Source organism: Ailuropoda melanoleuca, chromosome 3, assembly GCF_002007445.2.
Source record: "Ailuropoda melanoleuca isolate Jingjing chromosome 3, ASM200744v2, whole genome shotgun sequence".
In the NCBI taxonomy this organism is placed as follows: domain Eukaryota; kingdom Metazoa; phylum Chordata; class Mammalia; order Carnivora; family Ursidae; genus Ailuropoda; species Ailuropoda melanoleuca.
Genome location: NC_048220.1, coordinates 115539639 through 115554037, shown reverse-complemented (window position 1 = coordinate 115554037; position 14399 = coordinate 115539639). Strand labels below are relative to the sequence as shown.

General features: G+C 41.7%; 1 protein-coding gene across 1 annotated transcript in view; it reads right to left on the bottom strand.

The window, feature by feature from the left end:
• MROH2B (maestro heat like repeat family member 2B) overlaps nucleotides 1–14399 on the bottom strand; it is a 57145-nt gene that overhangs the window by 9750 nt on the left and 32996 nt on the right. The window contains exons 23-32 of the mRNA XM_002922607.3: nucleotides 13872–13991; nucleotides 13579–13658; nucleotides 8814–8949; nucleotides 8624–8719; nucleotides 8287–8376; nucleotides 7799–7919; nucleotides 5706–5803; nucleotides 3642–3794; nucleotides 1110–1267; nucleotides 478–604 (exon numbers count right to left, since the gene is read on the bottom strand). Coding sequence (XP_002922653.1) covers nucleotides 478–604; nucleotides 1110–1267; nucleotides 3642–3794; nucleotides 5706–5803; nucleotides 7799–7919; nucleotides 8287–8376; nucleotides 8624–8719; nucleotides 8814–8949; nucleotides 13579–13658; nucleotides 13872–13991 — 1179 coding nt within the window. The remainder of the gene's footprint in view (nucleotides 1–477; nucleotides 605–1109; nucleotides 1268–3641; nucleotides 3795–5705; nucleotides 5804–7798; nucleotides 7920–8286; nucleotides 8377–8623; nucleotides 8720–8813; nucleotides 8950–13578; nucleotides 13659–13871; nucleotides 13992–14399) is intronic.

Below are 14399 nucleotides of genomic sequence, written 5' to 3'. Positions count from 1 at the left end.
TTGTTTTCTCCCCAGAGGATTGCTTTCCAAGTTGACCCCACTCGGGGTAAAAACAAAGCAAAATAGAGCAAAACAAAAACAAAAACAGCCAGAAAAGAAAGGGTGTATTGGTCTGGAAACTTTTCAACTCAGAATGTGTTTCTCTCTCAGGACTGCCATGTTGGGCAGCTCCAAATTCCAGGGGGCACCGGTTAGGTTAAGTGAAATCTTTCCCAGCATTGAGGTCTTTCACAAGGGTGCTTTTGGATATCTTGAAGACAAATCTGGAAATACAGATACACTAATTTTCTTTGGGATGATGAGAAATTTGCTTCTAAAAGTGACTGCCGTATTTGTTCAATCTAAGCTGGAGTTGATTCAAAATCAGAGTATGAGAGGGGAAGAAGTAGGATTAAATGCTACGTCACCAAGTTCCAGGTAGGGACAGACCATGGAGGGGGGCGCTATTCCAGGCATGTGACGGGTTGTCCAACTCACTGAAACCGCCTCCGTCCCGGCGAGGTCATCTTCTAATTCGTTCTCAAGTTTGTCCGTTAAGGCTCTCAAGAGCTTCCCACTGGAGGCTATGTTCTCAGCCAGAGCCTTCCACAATGTCTTTGTGTCCCTAGGGTGGTAAGGCAGGAAGCTGATAAGAAACAACTCTTTGGAATATGAGCTTTTTCCCTCTGTTCCCCTCTAAAACCACATGATGACTAATCAAAATTTCAAGGACTGTTGGAGATGCTAGCTTGCCTGGAGATAGAAGGATGTGTTATTTAACAGTCCAGCATTCTGGACGTGGGTGACTTAGTTTGTTGAAGTCCGTTAAGGCAGAAACCGCTCACATAGGTGTATTCTAGGCAACCAGAAAAGAGGAGAAATACTCATTTTCCAATACTTGTTTATTCCTATGGTATATATATTTTTAAATCTCATCATTTAATGAGGCTATGTATATGAAAAATACTTGGAAATACGTTCCTTTGGAATTCAAACACCATTTTTGAAATTATTATTTAGGTGAATTGTTCTTAACCTTTGTTTTTGCTTTCTTTCCCTCAAACCACAAATTCTTCCTCAATGCAGATTAGCCTTTCCTGGGAGAAGGGACCAGCTCAGTTAGAACGTACCTGTCGAAGGGCAGAGGCTTCTGTAAAAGGTTGGCAACAACTGCGTCCATGTGAAAGCTGGCTATCTGAGAGACGGCTTCCAGCATAAACTGAAAACTTTCCTCCTTTTGTCTGAGGACTGGCATGTGATGGTAAACCATGCTCAAGATCTCCAACAGCTAAAAGAAGGAAAACGAAGCCAAATCAAACATTAAGTCGCCATTTTCCTCTACATGAATGGCTTAGGACACATAGAGTATGTTATTCGTGGCTGGTTGATGAATTATAAACCAGGTTAAAAGTGATAATCAATTCTATGCATGGCCTATCTCTTACTCAGGGGGATTCTAGCTAGATTGGGTATTTATTCTTAAATCGATGTAGCAAATATTTAGTGAAAGGCTGCATTAGGCCAAATATTGTGCCAGGCATTGTGGGGAATTTACCAAAGATGAATGAGATATAGCCCTTTCTCAAAAGGAACCAGTATTCTAGTAAAGAATGTTAGCCATATACACTAAGGCCCATGCACAAGGCAGTGTATGGCAAATGGCATATAGGAGGTTCACAGGACTGATGGGAGGGGAATCCAGAAGTAACTGAGGTCACTTTGGAGGGACATCGGGTCTGAGTCTTGAAGGATATATAGCAATTGCAAAAGGCGAGGTGGACATGGCAGCGGAAAGTCATCCTCGTCAGAAAGGAGAATACAGATAAAGATGTAAAATAAAAAAATCATGAGAATAGATGAAACCCAGAAGATTTTGAGAGCGGTGAAACTATTGTGTATGTTACTGCAATGGTGGGTACATGCAATTATACATTCGTCCATGTCAAGAGTGAACCTTAACGGACACTATGGGCTTTGGGTGATAATGATGGGCAAGTGTAGGTTCACTGATTGTAATGAATGTACTAGTCCGGTGTGGGGTGTTGATAGTGACGGAGGATGCGTGTGTGTGTGTGTGCGGGGGAGAGCAGGTACACGGCTATCTGCTCCACTCTGCTGTGAACCGAAAACTGCTCTAAAAAACTCTCTATAAAGAGATAGCATGAGAGCACGGGCCCAAGCAAATATGATGAAGATTTCTGGAATAGGAGAATGGTCCCGTCTGGAACACAGAGAAATCGAGGGTAATAAAAGAAGATAACTTGACAGAAAATATGAAGCCAGATCCTAGAGAACACTGAAAGTTGCCCTTCCAAATTTGGGTGTCAGTCTGCGGGCAGTAGGGAATGACGTTATAATTTGGATTTTAGATGTGGGGAAGGGCAAGTCTCTCTGCCAAAGCAGTAGCTCCTTCTCTTATTTACCTCAGATAGACAGTTTTGGTTAAACATAACATTTCCTCTGAACTGCAATTCCTTAAACATAAATATCTGGCAAGTGTGGTTACCAGAGTCCCATTTCAATGATGTTGGGAGAGGATTTAGGTCCCTATTGTTACCTTTTTGTGCTAAACACACAAATACAACAACATTCCAAATTTATGAGCCTTTGATTCTCTCATGCGTAGCCTAGTGCCTGCCATAGTATGCACTCAATAAATGTTTTTGGAGGCGCCTGTGTGGCTCAGTCGGTTGGGGGTCTGACTCTTGGTTTCAGCTCAGGTCATGATCTCAGGGTCATGAGATCAAGCCCCACATTGGGCTCTGTGCTCAGTGGGGAGTCTGCTTTAAGATTATCTCCGTCTGCCTTCCCCTGACTCACGTGCATGCCCTCTCTCTCTCTGAAATAAGTAAATCTTTAAAAAAAATAAATGTTTTTGAAAAAAATGATTGGAGAGTAATTAGCACAGAAATACTTTCTAAAGGTCATACATTGGAGAATTCTTTAATTTAGGGTGGTTGACCCTGGGATATTGGGACCATAACTTTCAACTATTCCCCTTGAGGCGACTTCATTGGGTTAAAGATTCTTTTTCTCCTTATTAATCTTTGAATTGCTTGGATTCTGCTTCTGACCTCAAGAGAGAGGCCAGAGCATCCCCGTTTGGAGCACTTAATCAAGCTTCCGGACCTCAGTCTTTGGCACGCTGCCTAACTCTCCCGCTGGGAGCAAGGACTGAGGACTTTCCCCCAATCAGTGCTCCAATGAAGCAGAAAGCCAGAAAGCCAGAAAGCCAGAAAGCCAGCCCTAACCGTGTATGGAAGAACAGCCAGTAGTGTGGCAGTGGGATTAGAAACTCTGCTGGCCCTTAGTGGCCAACCCAAAGAGATCCACATGGGCACCCTCCTCCTTACAGGTCTAACAATCCAGTTTTCCAGAACCCAGATACCCTTGTTCAGACCTGCGGTCGCTGCCAGAGAATGACAGTTGGGAATTTTTTTTTTTTTTTTTAAATCGCATCCTAGAGAGGCAACTGAAACAGGCTGAGACAGGCACTCAACATGAGCCTGGTAGTTAACACAGAACTTAGGTCTGTGCTGAGGCTGAGACTGTGTGTGCTCTTGCCTGTTGCCCATCAGAGGACAAGCTGAGAAGCGGCAACCAATGTGGCGCTGCCGAAGTGTTAGAGCTCTGCTCAGTGGTCAAACGGGCCGGCAGTTCACCTGTTCTTCCAAAGCTGCTCCCTGCTCCTTCAGGACCTCGATCATCCATATGCCACAGGCCTGTATACAGGTGGGGTTAAGGCTCTCCAGACCATCCAGGGTTTCCTCCAGGAACATTAGAATTTCTTCAACTGGGATGAGTTTACTGACAATCTGAAAATGTACCCCAAAAGATTCATGTTATCAACCACCTCGCTGCATACAGCATGTGGCTACTGTTTTAGGATATTGGAAACCACTGGAATTTCCAAACAGCTAACACATGACTAGGCCATAGAAACTATAGAAAATATGAAAACAGACCTAGACATTACCGTGCAACTCTAGTAAGACTTTTCCTGGAGTTGCCCTTTTATCATTTTATATTTATTGACTCCCAAGCCTGCTGGGGCAACTTCTTCTCCGAACTTCAAAGTTATAGTGCACCCCGCAAGGGAAAAATAAAGTATATGGTTTATACAACAATTTACATGATATAAAACATTTCATATATACAGAAATATGTCTTGCATCTACCAAAGAATAGCTAAGGCTTGAGAATTGAGGAAAATCCATCACCATGTACTAAGGGCCGTGTTCAATACCAGGTGTATCACAAAATCCACGTAAGTATGAATTATTATGAGTTCTGTCTTTTGCACTTCCATGTTTCAAAATTAAGAGTAGTCAACAAAAGGCCTAGAAAATAAAAACTTTGCAATTTTGGTCTCTAAGTGCAAGAACCATACAGAATGTGTGTAGCAGTGTGTGAGTGTGTGTGTGTGTGTGTGTGTGTGTGTGTGTGTGTGTGGACGCTAATGAAAAGGCAGGCAGGGACGTGAAAAGTTGGCAGTTTAAATGAATTCCAGGGACATTGTCTGGGGCTTTAACCAAGCACGATGGTCATGATTATGTGTTTGTAGGTATGAAAATATTCCTATTTACAACTGGCATCACCCTGCATTAAGTGGCCTGATGACTGATATTTGGTAGAACTTGTCTTGAAAGGAAATTAATCCTTTTCATGAGTAGGTGCATGTCTCAACCAGTTTCGGAGTCATTTTGATTCCAAGATCAAGGCACTAGACTGCCACATCTGTTCTTTGTAACACCAAATGCTTGCCTGGGCTCCAAACTTAATGGTTATCTGGGTTTTGTTTTTTGGTTTTTTTCTCACATAGGTTGGGTGATGGTTTAGGAAGAAAGGAAGGGGGGCGGCTCATGTTTCTGAGCACCTACTATGCATCAGACACTTTCTTAGGCGTTTCACATATGTTCCTTCTGTACCTCCCTAACTGGCTTCTCTCCCTTATTCTGGTCACCTTCTTGTCATCTTTACTGCTGCCACCTTAGTCCGAGCCACTTAATCTTACACCTGGATTCTTGCAGTTTCCTCCAAACTGACCTCATTAATGTCACTCTTGCTGGCCTGTCTCGTAGTCTGAACACAGCAGCCAGATGACGCTTTGGAAATATAAGTCTTATCATGTTCCTTCTTGCAGAAACACCATGAGCTCAGAAGGGGCTTTTACAAATTAGGAAGAGACACCCTGTCTTCAAGACAGTTCACTTCTCTCTGTAAGTACATGGTCATAATGACTGAGGGCAGGCGTTTTGTCTTTTTCTATCCTTTGAGTCTAGAACAAAGTCTGGCATATAGTAGGTGCATAGGGCATAGTAGGTGAATGAATAAATGATTAAATAAATGAATGAATTCATTGACCAATCCTCAGAACAACCCGAGAAGTAGGTTATGCTTTTTTTTTTTTTTTTGAAATGAGGAGAATGGGCTTCAAGGAAGTGCACACAGCATCACCTGATAGACTCCAAAGCCCTGTATCTTCCACTCCATCACACTGCCTCCCTCATCCTGAAGACGGATGCTTGGTTCATAAGATTTCCCAGAGTATGCAATGATCAGTAGCAGGTGTTGACTAGGCACATGTACCCAGGGCTAACCCATGACAGGACAAAGAATGGCTAGACTGTTGCTCTCCTTGGTAGGGGGGCATATGCAGCTTACTCATTTGGAAATCAACCCAGAATCATTTTTACAACTCTTGGCCAGTCCTCCCTCCCTATTACCTTTGCTATTTTAGAAGAAATCTTGATCTGGATTTGCACATCGTCACATCGCAGCCCTTCCTGCAGACTCTGCAGTCTTTCCACCTCCGGGTGAGTGCCTAAAATCCACAAGGGGAGACAGAGGCAAAAGTCCAAAGACCTGACAGGGGTTAAAGAGGTTGACTATACTTTGACATGACCCTCATTCAGCTGCTGGACACCTTTAACAGATGCACTAAAGCCTGTGTGACGAGAGGGTGAGCATTAGCGGAAACACGTATTGAGTAGTTGCTACATGCTGGTACCAGGCTAAATCCTCTGCATACAATGATCTCATTTATTACTCATAAACCTCATCTGAGGTAGACGTGCCTGATTTTGCAGACGAGAAAGCTGAGGCAGAGAGCTATAAAGCCATGTGGACACGGTTATCCGCAGACTAAAAACAGGAGAGTCAGAATTCGAACCCTGGTCTGCCTGACACCAACGCCTAGGCTCTCACTATTCTGCCATACTGCTGTCTTTGTTGGAGTTCTCTTCCCCAGTAAGCCACTTTGGGGAAGATGGAAACGGAAAGGTAACTATTGCAATAGGAACATCAGCAACTTTGTCACTGATTGTAGAAACCAATTAATAAACTCAGACCTAAGCAGTAACGATTTTCTGTTTGTTTTATGGATGTAGAGTGATTGTGGAAACTAACACCTGAACCCTTCTGTGGAAGGCAGCCCGGCCCAGTAGAACACACAGGGACTTGGGAGTCAGACAGCTGGGCTCACAGCCCAGCTCTAATACTTTCTGGAGCTGGTCAGTTTCTTAAGCTTAGCACTCTCATCTCAAAACTGAGTTTTAAATGGGTGTTTAATTTAGCATCACACTAGTACTTGTATTCAGCAGGCATTTAATAATCATATTCTTTCTCTCTGCCATGCTATTTGATCCATCAGGAAAAGGGTTAAAATAAATAATGAAGCATGGAATTTCTTATTAACAAAGAGTATTTGAGAACCTGAAGTTTGCATGTTTCAGGAAAATACAGGACACTAAAAGAAGAATAGGTAGAACAATAATAGAGTTAGAATTCCTCTCTTCCTATGAGGTCCCTCTCTGGCACATTTCTTCTCTTACTGGGGTGGCCCCTTAATTCTTACTTCCTTGACTCATTTGTGTTTTTTTAAATTTTTTTTACTGGCTTGGTACAAGCATATACCCTTAATGAATTATCTTCCCATAACCCAAAGAATGGTCATACCTATTTTGGCTCTGCTAAATAATGTTTTTTTCTTTTCGACCAAATAACCAACCTCTCCCTCTCCCCAACCAAATCCCACCTTTTGGCTTTAATATACTTTTCTTATGTGAATTTTAGAATTGTAATATCTCTGTGCCTCCAGCATCAGAGAAGTGCCTGACACATGGAAAGAACTTAATAAGCATATTCTGAATACCTAAAAGAAAGAGGAGTGGAACACAGGTGTGAGATGGCACTAAACATAGACCAGTGTTCCTGGCCGGGCCTGGCCGGCCCCCCCCCCCGCCCCCGCCGCACAGAGCTGCACATGCGCAGTGCAGGGCCGTCCTTGGCGACGTGCCTGCTGATTTCACCCGGACCCAAGGCCCTGATTTGTTGGTTTCAGCGTGAGACTGAGGTTTTAAAATTCCTTACATTTCCTGATATTGCCATTCCACATATGCTTGGAGAGTAGACAGAGGTCCTGTTCTGGAAGCTGGAAAAACCTCCACACAGGTATCCCTCTTAGAGAACTTTGAAAATCACTTAGCCTCATAATAATAGTACAGTTTCCTCCTGAAGAAACCCACGTGCTAATACGCCCAAGTGTGCACTGATTTAAACTGGACAGTCTCAAAACATTTTTACCTACCTCAATGGACCTTTATGATGCTTTGGTGTTATCATTATTTTTAAAAATAGAAAAACAGAGCCATTGGGGAAGAAAGATCCAAAAGAGAGACAAATTCTGTGACATAATTAAGGCATTAGAACACGGAAATGGCTGAACTGGGGAGAGAGAGAGAGAGACAAGGAGGAAAACCGAGAATAAAAGAAAACTGGTGTCTTCTCTTCATTTGTGGGTTTCTCATCTTTCCCTCACCTTTAATACAGAACAGACCAATGGTGGAGCTAGCAGCTGCTTGACGGATGGTGGGCAGGGTGTCACAGGAGTGAGGAGCCAGGAGGCCGAGGAGTGAGCCAATTTTAAAGTTCTCTGGTGCCTGCAGGGTGAAGGAGACCCCCAAAGTGATGGGGGAGCTTGATGACATCCCAGCATAGTCCCAACAACACTGGGTGTGAAGTCCCTTGTTTTTCCCCTAAAGGTCCTTAGAATGAAATTGAATTTTGAACCTTCCCTTTAAGGGCAGTGGAAAAGTGAGCTAGGGAGCATGTAAAGGCAATCAAATAGTTTAATCCTAGGGTGCTTGCCACACCCTGGACTTCGGAGGTACCTCTTAGATTGTTCTGTGGGGAGCACTCCATGCTGGGGCTGGAGCTCCATCATGCCAGGGCTTTGGATTCCAGAGGCCTCCAAGATCCCTGTTGTTAGCAAGCAATGACATTTACTCATTCCCGGGGATTACTTACCTCAATATCATTTGTCAGCACTTTTGCAGTGATCTGGAAGGCTCTTTCTCTCTCCCAATCTTTTTGTGAAACGAGCCACATTCGGAGAAGCTGTTGGTCAAAGAATAAATGTTCTTTCCTTAGTACTCGTCATATTCACCCATTCCCATTCTCTGGCTCTTCTGTGACAGGGTGCTTACCTCCCACAAACCATTTTTAAGGGGACTGGCCCTATGCGGTGGGTTAAAGGGTCAGGCTGGACATCTCCCTGTGAAGCCGATGAGATACAGTCTGGAGCGTGGCTCTGCGGCACAGATGAGGGGATGTGGGAATCAGTTGCAGCAATGGCCCTACTCACGTTGAACATTTCTTGGCAGTCCTCTGCTTTCACATTGTCCCACATCATGGTCCTCAGCAGCCTTCCTAGAGCATCCATGGACCGTTCGTACAGAAACTGAAATGCAAGGTGAGCCTGAGCATCAGGCGGAGGCTGGAGGGTAGAGTCCCACCGTAGCTCTTGGTTCTGCTCTGGCCTCACCCCCACGTACGTTAATGTGCTCCTTGTCCTTGTCTGTCTCGCCTTCATCTTTGAGTTTTTCCACAGGTGGAAGGGGAAGCAGCCTGCGAATATTCTCTTCAAGAATGTTTAGGTGGTCATTTAGTGAGAGCTGAGGTTTCAGTTTACTGAAATGAGAATGTGTGAAGGGAACGGGTATTAGGACGACAAGTTACACATAGCCCAGAAGAGTTCCCAAGAACTGCCAACCACATCCGAGGGGGTCAGATGTGCTTGCGGACATGTTGGAATGCTGAGGGAGGTAGTGACAGAAGTAGGGAGAGGTTGGGGACATAGAACCAGACTGTACTGGTGCGCATAGTCAACATGCCTCATCTCTAACTTGTAAGAGTGATAAACAAATCATCGCTAGCTTTGTGTTACTTAGCCCTTTATTATATGATCTGTGGTAACATTAACCCTCTTGTTTTTTCTAGTGCTCATGGGTTTTGTGTGTGTGTTGGGGGGGGAAGATTCTAAGTTTGGAGCAGTTTTATCAATTTTTTTTAAAGATTTTATTTATTTATTTGACAGAGATAGAGACAGCCAGCAAGAGAGGGAACACAAGCAGGGGGAGTGGGAGAGGAAGAAGCAGGCTCATAGCAGAGGAGCCTGATGTGGGGCTCGATCCCATAACGCCGGGATCACGCCCTGAGCCGAAGGCAGACGCTTAACCGCTGTGCCACCCAGGTGCCCCAGTTTTATCAATTTTATATGTCTTCTCATAAGTAGTGTCACGCATACTGAATGTACCCATAGTCAAGCAGCTGGAATCTTCCTTCCCCCTCCCCCCTCCCTTCCTCCCTCTCTTCATTCATTTCCTTCCTTCCTTCCTTCCTTCCTTCCTTCCTTCCTTCCTTCCTTTCCTTATTTCTTTTTTTAGCCATTTACTATAAACATCATGAAGATATGAACAAACCTAGACATAACTTGGAAAAATTCAGATATTCAATAAACATGAAAATTCCCATTTATTAATTAATAAATGTAAATTGAGACAATACAATACTGCTTGTCAGCTATCAGATTGGCAAAGAAATAAAAATTGATGACATGGTCAGGGTAGGGTGAAATTTGTTCTCTCATAGGGGAGTAAAAGTCAGTACCAGCTGGGAAAGGTCTTTTTTTTTTTTAATGTTTTTTTATTATATTATGTTAGTCACCATACAGTACATCCCCAGCTTCCGATGTAAAGCTCAATGATTCATTAGTTGCGTATAACACCCAGTGCACCATGCAATACGTGCCCTTGGGAAAGGTCTATTGAAAGTGTTAATATGTTGATATGAGCTGAACGGTCTTTTCATCTTTATTGTCTGGCTGACTTAAAAAAATCAACTTATTGAGGTTTAACAACAAGCTGCATCTATTTAAAGTGTGCAATTAAATGAGTTTCACACACATGAAACCATTACTATAATCAATATAGATCACCCAGATTTTTCCTTATGTTCCGTTGCAGCTCATCTCTTCCTTCACGCTGGCCCCAGGCAAACACTAATTGGTGTCCAGTCATTAGAGATAAGTTTACAAGTTCTACAGGTGTTCTGTCCAAACGAGAGTAGCCACTAGCAACATGTAGCTATCCAACACCTGAGTGTGGCTAGTCTGAATTAAGGCACGCTGTAATTCTAAAACACACTGGATTTTGAAGATTTAGTATGAAAAATCATGTAAATTATCTCATTACATTTTTAAATATCAAATACATGTTGAAATGATAGTATACTGAATATATTGGATTAAGCAAAATAATTATTAAAATTACTTTGTTTCTTTTTTACTCTATTAAAAGTGACTACTAGAAAATTTTAAATGACATATGTGACTTGCATTCTATTTCTGCTTGACAACACTGTTTTAGAGCCTAGTTAATTCTTAACTCGTCTTCATGATTTATTTATTTGAGCTTTCTTCAAACTTCACTTATCTTTGTAAACATGGCAACCTGTGTCTTCCCTTATGTTGGTTCTTACTACATTTTAGAGAAATTAAGTGGGTATGTTTTGCATCTATTTTACCCAGTAGGCAAGGCCATATTTTGTTCAGGGCAAGGCAATATTTTGTTAATGATTATCCTTTTAAAATCTAACTCCATGCCTGATACATGGATGACACTGAATAATATTTATTGAACCAAATTGTCAGCTTTTATAATTAAAAGTTCTGAGAGCACTTTTTGCACAAAGGTGTTCACCAAAATATTATTTATAGTTTTAAAAACTGGCAATTAAATTTAGCAAGAGGAGGTTGGTTAAGTAATATGAGACATAGCTATACATAAGTTATTAAGCAGCCATTAAAAATGCTGTTTCTGGGGCGCCTGGGTGGTGCAGTTGTTAAGCGTCTGCCTTCGGCTCAGGGCGTTATCCCGGTGCTCTGGGATCGAGCCCTGCATCAGGCTCCTCCGCTAGGGGCCTGCTTCTTCCTCTCCCACTCCCCCTGCTTGTGTTCCCTCTCTTGCTGGCTGTCTACCTCTGTCAAATAAATAAATAAAATCTTTAAAAAAAATGCTGTTTCTTACCTCAATATAATAAAGGCCATATATGAAAAGCCCACAGCTAATATATCAATGGTGAAAGACTAAATTTTTCCTCTAAGATTTAGGGGAAAATCTAAGAACAGGAACAAGATAAAGATGCCTGCTTCTGTGACTTTTATTCAACAAAATGCCTGAAGTGCTAGTCAGAGCAATTAGGCAGGAAAAAGAAATAAAAGCCATCTAGATTGGAAGGAAGAAGTAAAACGATCTCCGTTTGCAGATGACATGATCTTCTACGTAGAAAACCCTGAAGTTCACAAAAAAATTATTAGAGCTAATAAAGAAATTAAACAATGTTGTAGAATACAAAATCAGCATACACAAATCAGTTGTTTCTATACATTAACAATGAACAATCAAAAGGAAATTAACAATTCCATTTATAATAGCATCAAAAAGAACAAAATACTTTATTTAACCAATGAAGCAAAAGACTTGTACACTGAAAACCATGATGTGTTGTTAAAGGAAATTAAAGAAGATACAAATAAATGGAAAAATATCCTATGTTCATGGATTTGAGGACTTATTATTGTTAAGATAGCCATACTACCCAAAGCAGATTATAGATTTAATGTAATCCCCATCAAAATCCAATGGCGGTTTTTGTAGAAATAGAAATATCCATCCTAAAATTGATATGAAATCTCAAGGGATCCCAAATAGCCAAAATCATCTTGAAAAAGGACATGGTTAGTTTCTGTTCAGGTCATGATCTCAGGGTCATGGGATTCAGCCCTGTGTCGGGCTCCAAGCTCAGTGAGGAGCCTGCTTGAGATTCTCTCTCTCTCCCTCTGCCCCTCCCCCTGCTCATGCACTCTCTCCTCCTAAAATAAATAAATAATAATAAAAAAAGAAACCAGAAAAAAAAAAGTGTTGGCAAAAATATGGAAAAATTAGAACCCTTACGGCTGATGATATGAACGTAAAATGGTATCACTGCTATAAAAAGCAATATGGTAATACCTCAAAAAATTAAAAATAATAGAATTATCATATGATCGAGGAATCCTACTTTTGGGTATATATTCAAAAGAATTGAAAGCAAGGTCCGGAAGAGATATTCGTGGACCCGTGTTCATTAGCGGCAATATTCACAGCAGTTGAAATATGAACACAACCCAAGCATCCATTGGATGAATGGATTAACAAAATATGGTGTATACATTAAATGGAATATTATTCCAGCCTTAAAAAGGAATGAAATTTTGACACGTTATCACATGGATGGACATCATTCTAGCGAAATAAGCAAGGTGCAAAAAGAAATACTGCATGATTCCATTTATATGAGGTAACTGAGGTATGTAATTCATGGAGACAGAAGGTAGAATGGTGGGCCAGCGCTGGTGGGGGGGGATGGGGAGCTGTTTAATGCATATAGAGCTTCAGTTTTGCAAAATGGGAAGAATTCTTGAGGTTGATCACGCAACAATACGATTGTAATTAACACTACTGAAATACACACCAGAAAATGGTTAAGATGATACATTTTATGGGTATTTTACCACAGTGAAAATATTCTTTTAAAACAATGGAAAAAGACCAATGTTGGTGAAGAGTTGGTAATAATGGGGGGATATATACGGAGAAGTGAGGAAAAAATAGCACGCACAGCTGTATGTAGAGTCCGATCTCAGCTCTGTACTTGACATCAAGAATTAGGTATAAAGACTTGAAGGCCGTATACCAAAATGTTGACAATAACGGGTGATTTTTATTATTTTTTAAAAACTTTTTATAGTTTCCAAGTTTTGACCATGGATTTATATTTCTTTTACTGCAGGGAGAAAGTATTATTTTAAGAATTTGGTTAAAATCATTTCCTTCTGCAGGTTTATTGCTGCTAACCCACTAAAATATGATTAGGGCTTTCATAAGTTTTTAATGGGAATATTAAAATTTGCCAAGGTCTAGGAAGACAAATTTCCTTCCGCTTAGAAACTTCAATCTTCCTGTATCAATCAGTATGACTCCTCTGAATAGTTCTTTATCCCTGTCAGTCACTGAAGGGTCGGCCTCTCAGTCAGTTCTGTAAGTTTGAAAAGAGGGAAAAGCCCCTATTTGAAAAAAAAAAAAAAACAACCCATCGATGAGCTGTGTTCATTTTGGGGGAGGGTACACCAGAGTATCCACTGATCAGAAGTCAGTTGATCAGAAGAAGGATCTTGGGGAGGAAATATTTTTTTCAATGAGAGCAAGAAAACTTCTCTACCTGAGGTATCTGATGGCGATTAAGGCTTTCCACCGAACAGGGCTAGCTAGGGAGTCCAGGGGCTCATCCCTGATGAAGTCCTGCAACACAAAGGGGTGAAATATTCTAGAAAGGGTCTGGGGAGTTTCCAGATGCAGCTGCAGCCCCATTGGACTGTTGGGTGTCCTTGGTCCATATAAAGGCAGAGATCTGTTACCTGGGACTGGCATGTTGTACCCATTTAAAAAAAGACAGCTCGGACTCTCGGTAACAGACTTTTCAAGACCTTGCCCGTGTCCTCTCTGCCCACTTACCAGCATGTAACCCAGCAGCACCTCCTTGTAGGAGAACTTGAATCCCTGATCCTCAGCATCGTGGACAGCAATACCAATCTCAGTGATAGCTCTTGTGAAACTCATTTGGAGGTCCATGTCCTAAAGCAAAATGATTCACAGTGTAAGCCAAAGTCTTGGGTTCCATACCTGGTTCTATAAACCCAGTTCTTGACCTAGGGTTGAACTATGTGCCCCGACAGAAATGAGAATATCTGCTTCTTTTGCTATTTCTACCTCAGTCTTGGGTCAAAGTTGCAGGGAAGGTAAAAACCAAGGTCAAATTCTGCTCCCCCCTCCACTCCCATCCCCCATAGATTGAGGTTCTATAGAGCAGTGGCTTTCGAACTTTTTGGACCATAAACCACACAAACTATAGGAAACAATTTATAAGTCCACTCTGTACTTACATGCACTATCTATGGATAGATAGATAGATAATATACAGATATAATAATTGAAAGTTTTATGATACTTCTTATTGCTAAATGCAATGTACTCTTCTATATT